Raw genomic sequence first — 20212 nt, 5'->3', positions numbered from 1 at the left:
GAAATGTTCCTATTCTGCCAATCTAAAAGCTCCTTTGCAACTGCCTCAGTATGACTTCCCACCTGATCTTAGGTTCTGAATTAAAATTCCTTATTAAATTAAGACTCAGTGTCCTTCCTGTGGCATTTGAGGAAAGGAAGCATTAGCAGATACTTATGTTTTTAAGCTTTAGCAGTAAGAATAAAGCAATGCTATGAAAATAATTGTTTTCAAAGAATGGCTGTAGATTCTTCATTCATATTAAAAATGGAAAATATAATAAGGTGCTTGGTTTTTACTTTAGTTTGAAAATATTGTGAAAATACTATGTAATTTGAAATTAGGAAAGGCAATGCCAGCCATCAATTCCAGTGGAATTGATCGTTCCACTTGGGTCAGCCCTGCTGAAGCCACACCTGGGGTGCTGAGTCCAGGTTTGAGCTATCCAATACGAGGGAGACATGGACAGATGGGGAGTGAGTCCAGTGCAGCGCCATGAAAATGATTGAGGACAAAATTTATGGCATAAGAGATGAGATTGAGAATGCTAGTGGTGTTCATCCTGGAATAGGGTCTTGGGGTGGGGAGGATCATATAGTGAGTATGAGTACTGTATGGTAGGGAATGGAGAAAGGGGAGCTGGACTTATCAGTGCTGCCTGCTGACAGAACAGGAGGCAATGGCTACACACTGAAAACCAGATAATATATAAGACAAATCTTACGGTTTTGTTTGTTTGTCTTTGAGGGGGTTGAGGGGATGATGCTGGCTTTGGGGTTTTTTTCCCTTGTTGGTTAGGGTGGTCAAACACTGGCACATGTTATCCAAGGAAGGGGTGGATACTTCTCCTTGGAGATGCTCATGTGATCTATTTGAGCCTGCTCTAGCTAGAGCCCTGCTTGAACAGGGAGGTTAGATGATTTCAAAAGTCCTTTCCAAACTCAGCAATTCTGAGTGATATGCTCCAAAATAAAATGATGACAGTAAACTTTGTTAGCCTCAAGGCAGGACGAGTGTCTGCTTTGGTTTATTGCCTTTTTACCTGTTAGGTAAGTACTACCCACAAAAGTCTAGCTTGTGAAAGGACTTGAGGTCTATTGGAAAGTCAGTTTTGGTATCAAATGACTATTCTGTGGTCCATGTTATCTTTTAAGAAACTGGAATTCTTGCATATGCATGTCTAGTGAGAACACAACATTGTTTGTTTATTTGACCTAGAACAGGAACTTCTGTATACCCAGGAAATGTGTAGTTTGTCAGTGGCCAGAATCTCACAGTGGCAGGTGAGATTTGTAGAGCAGGGGTTTGTGTTGTCTTTAAAGGTAGGTGAACTGTCCACAGTTTAAAGGAGTACTCAGTTTCTAGTGAGCTGTTTTAAGCTCCAAAGAGCATGGAGGTAGACTAAAGATAATCTTAATGTCTCACTGGCTCATACTGCTACTTTACAGTTTGTGGGATATTTGGCAGGGGTGGGAGTTTGTTATACTCCCACATTTGTTATATGGCTTAGTCTGCTTAATTACCATCTGATATGACTAAATCAGCTATTGTTCAGAGTGCAAAACAGGTGATGAAAAAGCTTTGCTCCTGTGGTAAAAAAAAAAACAATATGTAATATGGAAACAAATAGTTTGTAGCTCGTGACTGCTTTAAAATACTCTTTACTGAACAATGTTCAGAAAAAAGGCAATACTGGTCTTAATTTAACCCATTCTGTACTACAAATTCAAATGCCATATCTGGTTTTAGCTAGATATTGAAAAACATTATCATGCACAAATGGGTGCTATTTATTTTGTCATCATGCATGTTTGTTGTCTTTGTGATGCATATCCATCTGTGTTGCACAGGAAATTTATTGCTAACTCAGTATGTTTATCTAGAAGCAACAGAAGAAGTTTCATTGGACAGTCCGGAGAGGGATCCAATACTTTCACCAGAACCTACTCCTGCAGTCACTCCTGTAACACCTACCGCATTAATAGCTCCCAGAATGGAATCAAAAAGTGTAACAGCCCCAGTGATTTTTGATAGATCCAGAGAAGAGGTATGCTGTAAACTCTAAACTATGCGAATGTTTCATTTGGATTTTTAAGTTTTGCCTTGTTTTAAAATACCAGCTCCTAAATATTGGTGCATGGCATTATACTTTGCTGTTTATTTTGCAAAAAAAGTTTAGTATGAATTAGACTCATGGGAATACTGTGAGAATTCATACTGAGGTGATTATATTTGAGATATGTAGTATTAGGAGTAAGAAGTTCTATTCCTTCAGAATGGATACTTTTAAAGTGTGTGTAAGAGTAAGCTGTGAACTTGATAAATAAGAAATGTTATTAATTAAAATAATTCTAACTAGCTTGTTACAGTTTCAACTTGTATTTCTGAAGCTGTTCCTAACAGGGAAATTGAACAAGCAGTTTTTAGAGTTATCCTGCATGCAAGCAAACAGCTGAGGGTAATCTCATTCTTAACATTTCTGTTTACATTTGGTGTTCCAGTCAAAGCATGAGCATTGCTGAGTGCCATTCATTCTAGAGAGTTCTCTTACCAGACAGTCATTTTGCATATAAGACCCTACCCATGACTCAATGATGCCTGCTTCCCCTGATACCACATGATGGCATTTGATTCAGATTTTGCCCCCTTCAGCCCTGGTTCTGTCCCTTCTGCCATGGCATTTCTTAAGATATCTCTTTTTATCAAACTTAGATATAGTACATGAAGGATTATGAAGTTCTGGAACTCAGACGAGTATCAGAGAAATTTTATCTGTTGCTTTTTCCTTCCCAAGCTCTTCAGCTACAGATACTGTTACCGAAAAGGAATGTCTGTTCTTCGATTACAGGCACATGGAAGCATTGCAAATGAGAGTGGTTGTGAACCACAGTGTCTGCTGGCATTGTAGGTGATACAATGAACAGACCCCTAAATCTCTTGCACTGAAAGCTTTTGCAGTAGGTCTTAAAACTGAAATCGCAGTACCATTTCGTTTGGAAAAAACCCTTAGGATCATTTGAGTCCAACTGTAAACTTAGCACTACCAAGTTTACCCCAAAAACTTTGATTGCAGTCACAGTCAGTATTAGAAAGTTTATTAACATTGGAAAGTATATCAACATTAGAAAGTATATTAACTGGAAATGTTTCATAATTACACAAATATAGACTTTTTCTCCTCCTTCTTCTATATTCTTATCCTTGTATCCATAGATAATATGGGTGTCCATTACCTTGTTAAATGTGGTCTCTCTTTGTCCTAGATTGAAGAGGAAGCAAATGGAGATTTGTTTGATATAGAAATCAATGTATCAGACCCAGAGAAAGTTGGTAAGTTCCTTGAGCCTAAAACTTCAGATTGTAGACTGTCTTATTCCTTGAAGACTATTCCTAGATATAAGCATGATTTCCTCTTTAGTTTTCCTTTGGCAACTTTTAGTATCTAAATGGAAATCTATTTTAATGTATTTTTTTGGACTGAAAAGTATATGACAGGATTACACTACCTAAGTATTTTAATTTTCTTACAGGGGATGGCATGAATGCTTATATGGCATACAGAGTAACAACAAAGGTAGGTACCGCAATGACTGCAACAAACTTTTGTCAATACTTTGTATCGTAGCTGAGATGAATCAGTAATTTACAACATTTTTTTTTTTTAGACATCGCTTTCAATATTCCACAAAAATGAATTCTCTGTTAAAAGAAGATTCAGTGATTTTCTTGGCCTGCACAGCAAATTAGCAACAAAATACATGCATATTGGTTATATTGTGCCTCCAGCTCCAGAAAAAAGTATTGTAGGTAAGTGCAATTCCAGTAAGGTGACACTTAAGTAGTGAATACAAAATACTCTTCTGCATAAATACTGCTTACTTCTCAGGTGGTCCAAATATTCTTCGTGTTCTGTATTTTCTAAAAGTTCATGTTAAATTGGAAAGGTATGTAATGGCCTTTTCCAAATTCAGAGTAGTGTTGATAATGAGAAGGATATCTCTTAATGCATGGCCTTGTGTTTCTTATCTGTGATTCTTTCTTTGCTGATGCCTTCAAGAGCTGATTAGTCTACCAAAACAAGAATGAAAGAGAGTTTATTTTTAAGTTAAGCTGTTATTGATTGCTTGCAGTATATAGAGGTTCATACACGCTTCAGATCTCTGATACTTCTTTTTGTTTCTTTGATCGTGGTGAATGCAAAACCTCTCATAAATTTTGCAAGGTTTTAATGCAAAAAATTACTTTTGGGTTGAACACCTTAAAGGATCAGATCCTTTCTCCATGAGCTAAGAAGCGTGCCTGGTGCATTAAGAGTCTTCAGTTTTGTGATCTCTAAGTAGGAGAGATTCTTTCAAAATAGGTAAATATTTAAAACGGTAAAGCTTGTTAAAGAATTTTGTGTTACTCATATAAATAAGTGACTCAAATCTAGAATGTTGTTTGATATGTAGGTAATGACAGAACTTCTTTTCAGTAATTTAGTCTGTAAAGATAATCAGAGCAGCAGTTTTTCATGTAAGTAGGAGTGGGCAGATTCCAAGCAAGGGGCTTGGAAAATTCATTATGTTACTTTTATGGAAAAGCACTATGTTTTTAAGCCTGTGAGACTGAAAGTGTGACCTGAATTTTTGGTAATTCTTCAAGTTTATGGGTAATTCTGTAATAATCAGCTTTTCCTGTAACAAAAATAAGTTTAATTCCAAATGCTAACAGGGCTTATGAGGTTTCTGATCATGTCTTTTGGATGATACAAAATTTAAGGCTTTTATGACAGTGTGCATTTACATGAAAATGTAGTGCTTGCATCACAGTCAAATTCAGCTTAGACTGGATTTCAGCTACCACTTGAACCAAACAGCATAAAAATTGATGCACCTGGAAGACAGTAAAATGGGCGGACATACTGCAGTGCAAGCAAGCACTGGCTGCTGCTTCAAAGCCTTGTGTAGAGACTTTGACTTACAGGTAGGTTGGACAAACTCAGATGCTGTAGAATATTTCCAAAAGATCATAAAACTCCCTCTTTAAAGCTGAACTTCATGTAGTCAGTACATTTCCAGTTCTGGAGAAAAGGAGGAGTTGATTCTGGTCTGTTTTGAAATAATGCATCTTAAAGCAGAGAGCTGAGGAAACAGCTGAAAGTAAGATTATAGTCCTTACATTATGCATGTTTATGTTTAAAGTCTTAATACATAATGTCATACATTCAGTGTTAAGCAGTGTGTGTTGTAAAGAAGTCCCTTGTCTGTTAATTCTGCTACACTGTTGGTAACACCTGGAGTTTAAAGCTCTGGTTTTATTGTGCTGATGAGTGGTAGAGGCTGGAGTTTTAGATCTTAGCTACAAATTCAAGTCCATCAATTACTGACTGTGGAACAAAAGGATAAAAATGAGTCAATTGTGAACTGGAATTAGCATTCATTAAGGTACTTCACTATTTAGATAAGTGTATGAAAATCACATTTTCATTTTTAAAGAAAGTAATCTGTTATGTCATGGATCTTTTGTGTGAAGGAAGAGTGCTTGGTCTACAGAAACAGTCTTTGCACTGGTGTTTAAATAGGCTTATATTAGTAGAGAAAGAAATGTGGCAAGACATTTAGAAATAACTAACATTTTTACAGGGTAGGAATTCCTCGTTTGTGTCATTTGTTTGTGTATTCAGTTTCTCCCTAGGAACTTCTGTTCAAAGTTCATCTATGAAGGCTCTTTTTTATTAAGCCACAGGATTTCCTTCTTTCTGCAGTGAAATATTATTGTGTAGTAATACTGTAATGTAAAAAGATGAGACATGCGAATTACCTCAACTTCCCTTGAATACTTAAATCACTTCTATTTGAAGACATACTCAATTTTACTGACAAATGTATGGATTTAATTACATTAATTACAGTAATTTTGGGAAAAAAATCTTTATCAGATTTATTTTCATCATGTTGCAGAGGAGGGAAAAACTAAGGCTGAGAGGTTAAGAGTTCAGTCTTGTTCCTGTAAGGCTTTACTGCTTATCTCCTCCAGGGGTTACTGTGTGAAACTTTTGTGTCCAGAAGGGAGATTGGGTGAGAAACTTAGGGAACTGTTGACAGTGGGTACATCATCAGAATCTCAAAACTTTTAGCTAAAGAGACACAAAAGTAACAGATAAGAAAAATACTAGAGCTAGAAAACAGACATCTTGGTTGTATAATACAATACCTTTTCTTAAAATACCTTTTATTATTTGTATAATAAATACCTTGTTTTTCAGAAAATAATAATTATTGATGTCCTGTGTTTCATGGTGTTTTTGATTGGACTAAGGTTGCTAAACTCCAAGTTTAGATCTTTATCATGACAAATAGTGAGTTCAGTCTGACTGTTTTAGTTCTTCTGTTGCTGAGGTTGAATTTATTTCCTATGGCATGACACATCAAGAACTAGTTGCCACTCTTGTCTTGATCAGAGAAAGCACCGTAAGGCTACATACATTTTATTCTGCTGATTCTGTTCTCCTTGCAATTCAGTTCAGAATTTTCAGAACTTGTTAGTTTGCATTAGTTAATTAAAAAGCTATTAGTTTTAGAACTTAAAAGAAAAAATAGTAGAAGGAAAATAATGGTACTAAGCTTACCAGTGAATAGGCTTATAATCTGAGAACATTTTTGTATTCTGCCTTATATGGCTAACTGTTTTCTTTTTCTGATTGTGAGTTGCCAGTAAGACTGAGCAGCATTTACATTGTTTTCATAAATGCAAGTTAACCTAGTTTTACTTAACTATTAGTCGCAATTAATATGTCACAGGAAATTGAGTATTTCACAGAGCTATTTTCACAAAACCATGCACCTTGCAGTTCATTTTTTATCAACAGACTGTGTAGTGTTTTTCACTGTAATTTGATCTAAATGTGTAAAGCTAGGTGAGCCTTATATTCTAATCACATCAGTTATGTTAATGATTTATCTGTGATAAAATAAAATCAATATGATGCTGTTTCCTTCAAGGCATGACCAAGGTTAAAGTAGGCAAAGAAGATTCTTCATCTACTGAATTTGTGGAGAAAAGAAGAGCAGCTCTAGAAAGGTAATGTGTGTATCTAACTAAAATTTATTTAGGCTCAGAATTACTTGCAGTATACTGCATGAGTTCTGTAATTGCAACACTGGTGATCTGTACTTAAGTGAATCCTGGGGACTGTATAGAACTGTCAAAATTTTTAGTAGAAATTGACTAATTCCCATTAATAACAGGAAGAGTAGCTCTATTCATAAAAAATATTATAGCTGACTTGTTTCAGGCTTAAAATTAAGATGGCAGAGGTTCATAAATAAAACTACCATTAGAATCTTATATAGACATTTTGGGTTGAAAGAATTAAGACACGTAGAGTAATGTATTTATTCCATAGTAAATCAGCTGTTGGGCAGCAAGGCAGGTGAAGAGGCCTTCAATCACTTGAAAGTAAAATGGGCTTCTGATGATGTGCATTGATGACATTGATGTGAATTTTGGCATAAGAGATACTGGATCTCTGTCACCCAGCACTGATATATAGCTGATACTGTCAAAGTATCTTTGTCAGGAATGGGTCCTGTCCCTGATATACTGCCACCTTAACCTTAACTTGTACTTCATACAGAGTATGGAACAAGGGAAAAAAGTTGAACAATCGAATGTGTAAAATAGTTTAACTGCAATCCTTACCTTCTTCAGGAAAAAAACCAGATAAGGATCTGGTAAACATACCTAGTGGAGGGTGGATAAAAAATTACACTTGAGGTCTAAGCAGACGTGCGGAAGAAAAGAAGGAATGAGTTACACTGAATTGTATTTGTGCATGTATGAGAACTAAATGGATTGAAGACTCTTGTCTATCCGGCACATAGATAGTTTATATGTAGACTAGAATCAACTAACTTGTCCAATATTCCCTTTAATTCTAAAATAAATCAGCCAGAATTACCTGTAACAAAAAGACTGACCACTGCAGTGCACAAAAATGTTTAAACAAGTTCTTTTTTTTTCTGGAATAAGCAGGTTAATAAAGAAGTCCTCACTCAGGTGTTTAAAATAACAAGCATATTGTTTTCCCACTGTGCAACATAGATATGGCAGGCCCCACCTTAAGGAGTTTCTGGTGTAAACAAACTGTGTTGTGAAACACTACCCAACCTTTAGTATGTTACATTGTGGTATGGAGTGCGTGGCACTATATTAGATTCAGTCAGGCACATTAGATCTGTTCTGCTACCTGATATTTTAATTTTTAAAATCATAGGTATCTACAACGTACAGTAAAGCACCCAACCTTGCTACAGGATCCAGATTTGAGACAATTCTTGGAAAGTTCTGAGGTATTTTAGAACTTTTATATATTAAAGTTCCTTTAACTTCTCTTATTTATTTCTAGATATGGTATCCTACCAAGCAATATATTCTCTTTATATTGAGACCTAATCCTCTAAATTAATATGAAATCAAATTGGACCATACCCTTCATGGCTAGAATGGCAGAGGCTACTTAGGTAATGGTGTGCCTCGGGCTCTGGTAAAACTTACAGGCTAGTGACAAAATGCAATTTGCTGTATAGTGACTTCTCAAATGAGTCAGTCTTATCAGTTCTGATGCTTTTTAAGTAAGATCCAAAATTAAACTTCCAAGCTGGCTTGGAAGCAGCTCTCTTGCATCTAGGAATTCAGCTTGAGGTATATTGGTCGGATAATGTGAAAATGCTGGCAGTGCTGCTCACCAGGCTAGGTATTTTTGTAAATAAGGATTTCAGTTGCCTGTACTATTAATCTGGTACCTTTCACAATATTAAATACATTGTTAAAGATACAATGTATGTCTTTATAAATGTTCATAGTGTTTTCACTCTAATACTGAACTGTGTTTTGGCTAATGTCAGTATCTTAGTTATATTAATAAGTCACAGAGGCCACCCTACTGACAAAAGCATCAATAGATAACTTACAGTGGGTTTGTCAATGCTGCTGACAGACAGAACATCACATGAAGGGTAAATGGTCTGACATAGGGGCCACCTTGTATAGCATATACAATCTAGCCTGAATAATAATATCAATTAAATTTAAAGTTTGTTAATTTAACTCCGAGTGTGTCTCAGTACCAAAGAAGATAACATATTTGAGGTACGTTTATAGCTTTATATTGGGAAGCAAAAAGTCATCAACCTTTTATTATCAGCATGCAGTGCATGTGCTGCATTACAATTAAATGTGTAACAGAATTTCCTTTGTCTAATTTGTTATAAATCTAAGCTTTTCTGTTCCTGTAGTGGCAGTTTGTTTATTGTAGCATATAGGTGGCCATTTAGGACATTTGGCTAGTTCATAACAGCTTTGGACAAGTGGTTTGTTTGTTCCATTTAAATGTAAAGATGTAGAAGAAAAGTAAATAGTCTGTATTTTTAAGTTTTCCTCTTGAGAATGTAGAAGTAGTAAATTTGAGAAATTAGATTCCACTATATTGAAACACATAGGACTATAGAAAACACTATATCCTTTTCTTTCCCCCCTGTGCCCAGTTAAACCTCCATCCTTTTAACCAGTCTCTTTGCCCTTATTTGTCATTCAATTCCAGCTGCCGAGAGCAGTTAACACCCAGGCTCTGAGTGGAGCAGGAATATTGAGAATGGTGAACAAGGCTGCCGACGCTGTCAACAAAATGACAATCAAGATGAATGAATCGGATGCAGTAAGAGCTGATTTTTCAGCTTGAATAATGAGATGAATTAATGAGCCTCAACAATTGCATTTTAAAGCTGTAGAAGTAGAAAATGGGTTATTAATTTCCTTATTGGCTTGAATTCTTAGCTGTATCAGTTGACCACCCTGGAAGTACCTGGATAATTTGCTTCTTTAGAACCAGAAATATTTTTGGTAATCTAATTTGTAATGCTTGACTCTTTCATCTTTTGTCAGTGGTTTGAAGAAAAACAGCAGCAATTTGAGAATCTGGATCAGCAACTTAGGAAGCTTCATGCCAGTGTTGAAGCATTAGTCTGCCACAGAAAAGGTAACTTTACATGAGCCTTAGGAAATGGTGATGAAACAAGAGCTCAGCATGTCAGAACTCTTAACTAAAATAGTTACACAACATATTTTAGTACAAAAATTTTCTACTTGTATCTTCTATTTTAAACTGCTCTAGTATTTTTGTATATCTGCCTTTAATTTTAAATTTAATAACCAAGGTATCTGTCATTCCTAGAGTCACTCTAATGATCTAGCATATTTTTTTCCCTTGCACAGTGTCATTATCAGACCTAGCAAATGATTCTACCACAGCAGACATCCATAAATTTATCTTTAGGTCTCATGGCAAGAGTAATTTCTTTCTGCAAAAAGTGGCTGCATAAATCCATTTAAACATCTTTTGGTTCAGTATTGCTGTGTTAACTGTGTTTAAGTGCTTACACAGGAATATCTTATTCTTGATTTAGTCTGCATAATGATATACCCTCAAGCTACTGTTAAGGTAGACTTTTTCTGGGAAGATAAGTAGTCACAGAATATCAGCTTTTTGTTTGCTTATTTTAGATAGAAGCAAAACGTGTAAGCTTATGTTGCAATAAACTGTGCTGCTCTTTGACAGAGATGGATTTCTATCCGGTTATTAAAAAACCCAAACATAATAAAAACCAAACCAAACGAGAAAAAACCCTAAACATACCACAATTATGAATCTGTAGCTCAAGAAGACCCTAAGTGTGCTTTCTGATAATATTTTAGTATGTTAAAATATGATGTTACCTTTGAATACTTCCAAAATATTTGAAAATGTCATAAGTTGCTTTCTCATAATTCTAATCAAGAATTGCTCTCTGCAGTAAAAATATCTTTAGCCACCTGTCTTCAAGGCTAAGGAGTATTTAAGAAGTAATAGAAAATGGAAATCTTTATTTACGGTTGATTTGACACCTTATAGATTTGGAGAAGTGTTGGATCATTGTGTTTTTTCTAAGAGTTGTGTTCAAATTGTAAAGGTTTTAAATATCTGAAGACAGCTTCCTTCTGCAATCACTTCTGGTGTTCTGATGGTTCTGCAGGAGCAGCAAAATTGCAAACTAACCTGAAGTAATTTGGACCAAACATTTGTTCAAAGGTCTTTCATGGAACTAAACTTTGTACAGGATTACTTACATGGGATTTGAGACAATTGCACCAGTGTTTGTTAATAAATAAGCCCAAAACTTCACTTCCACGGATGCTGATCATATGTGAGCTTTGGTTGTTTTTTATTTTAAGGCATATCAGAATGTGACAATACATTACAGTATGCGCATGTTACTTAAAGTCAATAAACAGCCCAACAGAAGTAAATTCCACTCATGGGAGTGGTGATTTTGTGAAAGGGTTGGTTTTGTTTCTGTGCTGAACTAAATGGAAAATTTGTGCTGTAAACCTGTTAAAATTGTTCTGAAAATTTGCTCTGTGGGTGACAGTTTTGTTTTGTCAGTTTGCATTTTCTCTGAAGTAGGCAATTGGATAATACTGAAGTGACTTTTTTCATATCTTTTGCTGAACAGAGTAAGCATGAACATTAACCGACTTGGCAAAGCATTTACTGATTGAGAGTTTTTTTGCACAGGAGTCGTTCTCCTAATTGTGGTTTCATTGTGATGTCCTTGTGTATCTTACTGTGATCTTTACCTTAATTTCAGTTGATCAAGTAAACCTCTGCTCCACTGATATATGCTGCAGAGTAATATAATAAATTAACTAAATCATGCTGAACATTACTCCTGTGTTTCAGAGCTTTCAGCCAACACCGCTGCCTTTGCTAAAAGTGCTGCCATGTTAGGTAACTCGGAGGACCACACTGCTCTGTCTAGAGCTTTGTCTCAGCTTGCAGAGGTTGAGGAAAAGATAGATCAGTTGCATCAAGAGCAAGCTTTTGCTGATTTCTATGTGTTCTCAGAACTGCTTGGTGATTACATTCGTCTGATTGCTGCAGTAAAAGTGAGTACTACTAGGAAAAATACTGATTTAGCATTTAAAGTCACATTCCTCGGCATATAGTTTTAGGGTAAATGAATGTGTGCATTTGCTCATGTAACACACTTAAGTTTTTGCCTGATGTTCTAGCGGGGTAAAGTGAAAGCATTCATGAGTTATTCCAGTGATAAAAATGGCTGTGATCAAAGATGTGAATGAAGTGGTTAGATCCAGAAAAAATGGAAATCTACTTTGAGCAATACTGATTTTGTACAGTATTTGGGGATACTGCACTGTACTGTGTCTAAGCATACAGCGCCTGTTTATTTCAGATTACTTACTGTTACAGTAAGCATACATAAATACAGAAGAACATAATTTGGTATTCTATATTTAACAGATAGCCAGTAATGTCTTTAAATGAGAAAAAAACCTCAATTTGTGGATCTACATTTTATTTAAAAAAATATTCAATTTAAGTGTAAGCTATGCTGCACAGCATGATTATGTTTAGACATGAGAACAGGTATCTGTGAATTCCTTCCAGAAATACCTTTGAATTTATCAGGTTGTTGGAAGTACATGTTTTTCTTTTGACTTTGTTTCTCTTTTTTTTTTTTTTATATGCATACTTCTCTTCTGCTGCCTTAGTCTGTGCTAACATAAACCTGTTGCTGAAAATGCATGTAATACATATGCATGAACAGTTTGCTAGTATCTGCAGTTAGAGAAATGTTGTTTGCATGATAGAGCACTTTATAGTGGTTGTTTTGGTAGTGCTTTGATAAAATGAGGGACATAAAATGATTTGGAGCACTGAAGTGTCTGCTCTGAAAAGGGTTCTTGAGCAGCCTGTCATTTGTGGAAGGTATTGAACTGTGCAAGCATGATGTCAAGTGAAATGCAATACATGGTAGACACACTAAGGTTTCTTTGAGTATACTACTTGTTTCAGCTTTATGCTGGAATTATTTTTTTCCTACTGAGAATTTAGATAGGCCTAACAATTCCAGTTGTTGTCTGTTCTCACAGGGTGTGTTTGACCATCGAATGAAATGTTGGCAGAAGTGGCAAGATGCTCAGGTCACTTTACAAAAAAAACGTGAAGCTGAGGCAAAGCTCCAACTAGCCAACAAACCTGATAAATTACAGCAAGCTAAAGATGAGATAAAAGAGGTAATGTTATCAATTATTTTGGAGATCAGGCTTTCTGCATCAGCTCATTCATTCTGCATTGATGCTGCTTTATGCCATTTTTGTTTACAAATCACTTACTTGCTGTTTCCCATATTTACTGAAATTTTTTAAAATAATTTACTTAAAACACTTAATATGTGCAATTTTTACTCATTATAAGATCTGTAAGACAGTTAATACTGTCTCTACAGTCTGGGAGATGGGAGGGAGGGAACATGGACAAGTTGATGCTTTTAACTGCTAACAGCTCACTTGGATAGGCCGAGGAGTATTTCTTGGTTTCTAAGCTGACTGGGTAAATCCAGCAAAGAAAGCTAATAGAGAGCTATTCCTATGTTTTGCTTAAATATGCAGCTTTTCTACCCATATATATGTGCATGTATATATGGTGTAATTTCAGTAAAAATAAATCTAACATGTTGAAGTGTCATAATTTATACACTTTTTCTATCATGCTTCACTAAGGAAATTGAAGAGGTAGGACAACTTAATTATTTAACACTAATGCATTCTGAGTATGCTCTAGTGCTCTCCCATTAAATAATGGAAGAATGTTATTGCAGATTTCAAGCTCTTTTACACAGTTGCTTTGTTTGGCTTCATCATTGGTCACTAACCACATGCTCCTTTGTTCTTTTTGCCCTTTGGTATATTTCACATACAGTATTTAAATTACTCATTAACTTGATTTTCTTTTCCTTAAAGAAGTCCTTTGTTTACTGAGAAAACCGACAATTACTCTTGTGTGACCACATTCTTGTTGATTGCCTCTACTGATGCACAGTAAATTTCCTGATTACTGGTAGCAGTGGGAAATAGTGGTTGTTTCCCAGTCCTGATATTAAAGCAATTACTTTATTCTCAAGGAATTCTTTTTCCTGCATTATTGGATAGCTAGAGAACATTTTTGGTAACCCCACAGTTTGAGTGTGCCAGTTGAAAATCTCACTGGAGCTGCAATGTGTTGAGAATTGCTGAATTCTGTAATAGTGGACCCTCTGGCAGAAGAATTGCAAAGTGGAAGCCTAAGCAGCTTGAGCATCATCCATGACTCAGCTGATTTTTGTGGGTAAAATGACAATGGATGGTCCTAGAGATACCTTATTGAATGAGAAATTTCTCGTTGTCAGACACTATAAAATGGCAAACTGTTACTCAATAAAAATTCACATAGGACCTGGGCATGATGAAACTGAAATTTTAGAATTCATTAGGCCTATGGAAGCTTTCACAGAAATCTCAGGCACCTCTGTTTGAAGTGGTAGGAAGGTATGGGCAATCCTCAACTGTGTTTTATACTGTTTAGTTACTAGCTAACTGTTCAGGCTGATCTTCCAAGAAGATACTATTATGACTTACTAAAAAGCTTCATAATGTATATCTAAAAGGGCAGTCAGGGAACTGTGAATAAATATATACTAAAAATATAAATATGGAGATGTTTAAGTAGCACCACTGGATTGCTAACAGCCAGATGGTACATTGAAGCATGTTGCTTCCCTGCTACTTTTTTCTGATGATGATGAATGTTACTCAATGTATTCTTTCTCAGTTAATATGTTGAGATGAACAGATACAGTTGCATTTCAAAGAACTGCTCGCCTGCCGTTGGGCTCTCCGTTTATCTACGCAACCAATTTAGCAATGCAAATAGGTGTGTAAAAGCAGTTACAGGACCACATAGATGCTGATGATCCTTCTTGTCTAGCTGGGTTCTTTTCACAGAAACCAGGAGAAACAATCTGGTGTCATATATTGTTACAGGAATGCAGTGTTCCCAATATGGCATAAACCCATAACAAACATCTCTTCTTCTGAATTTTCCTCTAGTGATCTTCTTACCTGCAGTAGTGTTTCTAGTCCAGCTTTCTGTGAAAACAGTTGCCACTGAAAAAGAAGGCTTGTGCTTTGGAAAGCAGATAAGCACATCCTCAGAGGCTTGTCATTTGCAACAGAAATATGATAGCAATAATCAAATACTTGACCAGAGGCAGAGATGAAGGTTTGCTCATCTCTTCTGGAATTAGGAAAGTATGGGGAACTAACTTGAGACTCTTCCAAGCTTGATTGGACAGGTTTAGGTTCCTTTGTATGAAGTTGATAAAGGAAATAGTAAGTAAAGCCTTTCAGATCCATTTTGTTTTCTAAAGAATATTTTTTAAATGTTGTTAAATGTTCTTAATAGCTGTACTAAGATGTTTTTACATTTTACCTACAGATAGCATTGGCTAAAAGATACCTTTGTTGTAACTGATCTGATGACATCCTAAAACACAAAGCTGAAATTGTTTCTGTAAGATTTTCTTTTAAATAGGCCAAAACAATCAAATAGGTCCTTTTAGCTCTTAAGTGACTATCAGTGTGCTAAAAAAATTACAGGTAGACTGAATGGACAACACAAAATCTTACCTATGTATGTCTTTCCTTTGCCAGTGGGAGACAAAAGTTCAGCAAGGGGAAAAAGATTTTGAACAGATCTCCAAAACCATTCGCAAGGAAGTGGGAAGATTTGAGGCATGTATAATTTTTTCCAAGTAAATGACAGTTCTACTGTACATAATATCAACAATATAAGTAAAATTTGTTAAGAAGTTAATACACCATAATTTATTTATTAACAGAAGGAACGAGTGAAAGACTTTAAAACTGTTATTATCGAGTACTTAGAGTCGTTAGTGCAAACACAACAGCAGGTAAGATAAATTTTAAGCTTTGTACAAGTTATTAAATAATACATGCTGTATTATTTTAGTTAGAAAAATACGGGCTTTAAGCTCAGCTGTTTCTAAAACATTAAGAGCTACTAGTCTGTGCTGTATTGGTGAATGATTGCAGTTTCCCAACCCATGCAGAACTGTAATTCCGTGAAGCAACAGAGAAGTTCCCTTAGGGATATGGGCAAGCAGAGTGTTACCTTGTTATCTTCTCAAACTGAATTAGTACTTTTACTTTGAGATTGGAGTAAATTGTAATCAATATGTACTTCCACTTACTGGAGAGACTTGGCTTGGATTCTTAAATGTTTATTGCTCTTTTTAAAAAAAATAAAATATTATTGGATATTGAATATTGGAAAGTATTAAATATTGAATATTGGAAAGTATTAAAGCAGTTTTCAGTGTCTGAGAAGTGGGTCTTGTTACTAGAAAAAGTCCAGGCTCTTTTTTCTGCTCGTGGCGGGAATAGAACCCTCCAGCTTTGTTTAATTTAAAAAACCTGAAAAACAGTGTCTTAAGTGGTAAGAAGAAGTGGCTGATCTTTCAAAAAAATCTGTGGCATTTTATTCTATAACATTGTGTTCAACATGTGGCAACATATCCATAGCTATGAGGAGATTTGTGTACCTAATACTTCTTGCACTATGTAAAAATATTAATGAATAAGTACCTACATTCTAACTTTGTCTCGTGGAGGCAAGTTGACTGCAAGAGGAGGTAGGTATGCATTGCGGTTTTCAACATTTAGTACCTAATGAGTGATTTTCCGTTTTCTTCAAGCTAATAAAATACTGGGAGGCATTCCTACCTGAAGCCAAAGCCATTGCCTAAAAGAAGAATATTCCAAATGAGAAGACACTCTGGATGTTTGTCCTGGATAAAACTAAATTCCACAGTGAAATCACTTTAAATCATCTAAATAAACCACTATATATTTTATGAATTAACATGTGGCTTTTTTTATATACCACAGCATTTTATTAACAAGCTGCATGTCCTGACCCTCTTTGAAGTGGACTGTGGCATGATGTTCTGCAATACATTGCTGAATTGAACACTATTGTGTCTTAATCCTTGCACTAAAACGTGCACTGCAAGGCCAGAAAGCTGATATTTTTGTTCTCTACAACACAATGTTCTGTAGTATGTTTACCTGATCTTTATGAAACAAATTTAATTGCATTGGTTAATGTTCACTTAAACATTCCTGTACAAAATCATGTTTTTGTGATTACAATAATAAAGGGATGTACCTTGTGAAATGTTAAACACTGTGTGCTTGTGTCTGTTGATACTTGCTGGTGTTCTTCGGAGTACTGTCTAGAGCAAATTAAAATGTATCCAGTGCAAACCCAGCGTTTTGCAAAGAGTGATGGAGAAGGTATTAAAGATGCACAAACAATTACCCATGGTAAACTGTTCTGGTTTTTAATTCTAAATCTCTTGGATGTTCTTTTCACTTGAAGTTATCACTGCCTTGGCAAATTCTACTGTGTTAGTATTCAGAGGGTCAAAAGACATGCTTGAGCAACAGACATGTAAACTGAAATCTTCTTCACGTTTTTACAAAGCTTCTGCAGAATTAAAATCACCTGCTTGGTCAAATACTGATTTTGATCTTACTGGACTGACACACTGTATCAGCTGTCTTCAGTTGTCATCTCAGGATACAAAAATAAAAAAAAAACATCTTGCAGTAATACTGGCAATAGTTGAGGAAAAAAGTGGGTAATTTAGCTGAGTGTTTGATAGTTGTAAGAGCTAGTATTCTGTTTGGATTTTCTTCAGTAGAAAACATATTTGAAGGGACTGGTTATACCTTTTGCATGAAATCAGAGCACGTAAACATTTTTCTGAAATACACAATATTTATGTAAGATGTGATGTCCTGTCATTTTAATGACATACTGAGCTTGTTGATATATTAGTATTAATGTTAACAAATTTTAGGCAAATATACTCACATAAAAAAGCATGCGAAGCAGTTACTTTCAGCTAATCATAAGACTGCAGGATGAACACATGAATTTGTATTGTTTGGGGTCAAATATAAAAGAGCACATAATACCATTTCTGAATGGAATGGAAACCTTGATTCGACTGGAAGGTCATACTCTATTTTTACAATAAAGTTAGTGTAAACTTGATTAGTATTTGCTATTGTTTCTCTACTTACCTCTCTTAACTCAGTATTTCAAGGAGTTTTCAAGGGAACTAGAACAGAAAAACCCTCACCAAAATTTATCAAGCCTAAATTAAGCTTCTTTTAAAATGATTAAATGCCAAAGCCTTAAGTGAATGGTACCTTATGCATCAGTGTTTGTTCCGTCATTGATCTTAAAACTGCCTTTTGAAGAGCTCAAGTATGCAGGAGATCTACGACGAAGAAACTGATCTAGGCATAAGACTCTGTAAAGTGTTACAGTGTACTTAATGCTGGCTTACTTGCTGCTCATTAAAATTGACCAACAGCTCAGTATTAAACTTACTGCTCACAATATATACTGCTTACACTGAAATTGATATTTCCACAACTAAAAGACCCAATTTGGACATGGCAAGGTCAAAATAGGTGAACATATCCTGTCATGAATTTCTTTTTTTTTTTTCTTTTTTTTTTCTTTTTTCTCTAAGTGCCCGGCTTTCTTAGCTCTTGATCTCTTTTTGCTTCCATCAGGGTTAGAATTCATTTGAATGACGGATCACTTTTCTTCTCTTGTGACAAGAGAATAAGAAAGTCTGCTAGCCAGGATTAGTGTGGCCGTCCATACCAGTCAACTGAAAACAAGAATGAGTTGTGCAAGTTTTTCTCAAAACCAGAAGCCTTTTGGGGAACAAAAGGATAATGGTATATCTGGAGTTCACTGTCTCACAGGGTTGGTTGCTAATACAAAAGATTTTAGGGGTTTTTTTCCATCACAAGGTTAGCTTGAGGAGAATATCCAGATCAGCTGTTACATTTGGCAAGCATAAAACTCTTGCTGTTTCAAGAAGCCATTAATGATCCTGAGATTGGCTCAATTGGCTGATAATGCCAAGGCTCTGGGTTCAAATTCCAGATGGGTGATTCATTTAAGAGTTGGACTTCATGATCTTTGTGGGTCTCTTTCAACTCAAAATATCCTGTGATATGGAAATTTATTTTGTTTTTCTTCCCCTGCGTTGTGAAGATTGGAGATCTGGTTACCGTCTTTCCTCATGTGATTAACATCCTTATTAGCAGAAAAATTTCTCAACCCAAGTGAATGGAGGTATTACTGAACTTTCCTCTGTGGACCTCACTACTAGCTATTGTACTAGATTTAAGTGTGCATTTCATTAAAATTACAAGCCAATGTACCACTGAAGAATCACTAGCATAAGCAAAAAGTAAATGTTTGCAAAATGATGAACTGCATTTGGAATACTGTATCAAAGACAAGATGCTACTGAATTCTAGTTTACCTTTTAGGTTAAAATAGAATGCAGATATTTGCAACAAATTATTCTATTCATCATGTCCATCATCCTTTTTAAATTAAGTGTAAATAACATAAAGTGACTCAAATTGAAGACATTGTTATTTCTTTCTTAAGCTGATGTTCAGTGTACAGTAAGTCTGCAATTCTTTCATCACTATCCCTTTTAAAACAGAATATTCTGCTTCCCTATCAATTATTCTTTGTTCTACCTCTCCTAGGTTATTTCCCTCTGAAAGCCTCATATGGGAGTTTGTTTCAGCTTCTGTGGAGTTCATGCCCCAAATATGTCAGTTTCTTTCAAACTGTGGAGATGAGCTGCTGGCTGGTAGGTCTTGTACATCTAAGAGAACAGGCAACATCTACTAAAATTATGTGTACAGTGAATTGATTGTCTCAAGGAAAAAAAATAGAAAAAAAACCCCATTGGGGTTATATTTTTTTCTCTCCTTTCACTTTAGAGTAGAACAGGCTATGTAATAATCTTAATTTGTGGCAAAATATGAGTCTGTTACAAATGTGGGGGGAAAAAGGCAATATTTTAACTGGTTAGAAGCTGAATTTTCAGGTTGTTCAGAATGTTACTTGTTACCTGCTAGGACAATTCTTCCTTTTTCAAAAATTCTTGTCTTCCATAGTTGAATCAATTACAGTAATTGCAGTGGTTGTAACTTGTTAGTAATCTTTGGACTTTAAGGGTGAAGTCATTCCTTCCCTTCCCCCTCCCCCACCCCAGATCAGTGAGGAAATGATTAACAAAGGAGAAGGGTATAAAATAATCAAAAATTTTTTTTCTCTTATTAAGAAAGAAGAGTAGACAAAGCAGTGTAGGCAGACCTGTCCTAGGATATTCATATGCAAGCTAAAATTAAAGAAATAGGCAATGGAAATGGAAGGGCAAGAAAAGACTAGAGATAAACA

At 35.5% G+C, this 20212-nt stretch overlaps 1 protein-coding gene across 2 annotated transcripts in view; it reads left to right on the top strand.

Annotated features, from left to right (window-relative positions):
- SNX2 (sorting nexin 2) overlaps nucleotides 1-17102 on the top strand; it is a 34149-nt gene extending 17047 nt beyond the window's left edge. The window contains exons 3-16 of one of the 2 annotated variants that reach the window (XM_005488425.4): nucleotides 1863-2026; nucleotides 3243-3309; nucleotides 3510-3553; nucleotides 3645-3786; nucleotides 6963-7041; nucleotides 8237-8312; nucleotides 9563-9676; nucleotides 9904-9997; nucleotides 11738-11943; nucleotides 12952-13095; nucleotides 13582-13593; nucleotides 15550-15630; nucleotides 15738-15809; nucleotides 16614-17102. In XM_005488425.4, coding sequence (XP_005488482.1) covers nucleotides 1863-2026; nucleotides 3243-3309; nucleotides 3510-3553; nucleotides 3645-3786; nucleotides 6963-7041; nucleotides 8237-8312; nucleotides 9563-9676; nucleotides 9904-9997; nucleotides 11738-11943; nucleotides 12952-13095; nucleotides 13582-13593; nucleotides 15550-15630; nucleotides 15738-15809; nucleotides 16614-16664 — 1346 coding nt within the window. In that variant the 3' untranslated portion in view covers nucleotides 16665-17102. The remainder of the gene's footprint in view (nucleotides 1-1862; nucleotides 2027-3242; nucleotides 3310-3509; nucleotides 3554-3644; nucleotides 3787-6962; nucleotides 7042-8236; nucleotides 8313-9562; nucleotides 9677-9903; nucleotides 9998-11737; nucleotides 11944-12951; nucleotides 13096-13581; nucleotides 13594-15549; nucleotides 15631-15737; nucleotides 15810-16613) is intronic. The other variant, XM_005488426.3, reaches the window with a different exon arrangement.
- The last annotated feature ends 3110 nt before the right edge of the window (nucleotides 17103-20212 follow it).

The sequence above is a fragment of the Zonotrichia albicollis genome, chromosome Z (genome assembly GCF_047830755.1).
Source record: "Zonotrichia albicollis isolate bZonAlb1 chromosome Z, bZonAlb1.hap1, whole genome shotgun sequence".
NCBI classification, from domain to species: domain Eukaryota; kingdom Metazoa; phylum Chordata; class Aves; order Passeriformes; family Passerellidae; genus Zonotrichia; species Zonotrichia albicollis.
The sequence above is the reverse complement of the archived record's forward strand: the minus strand, read 5'-3'. Positions and strand labels throughout refer to the sequence as shown.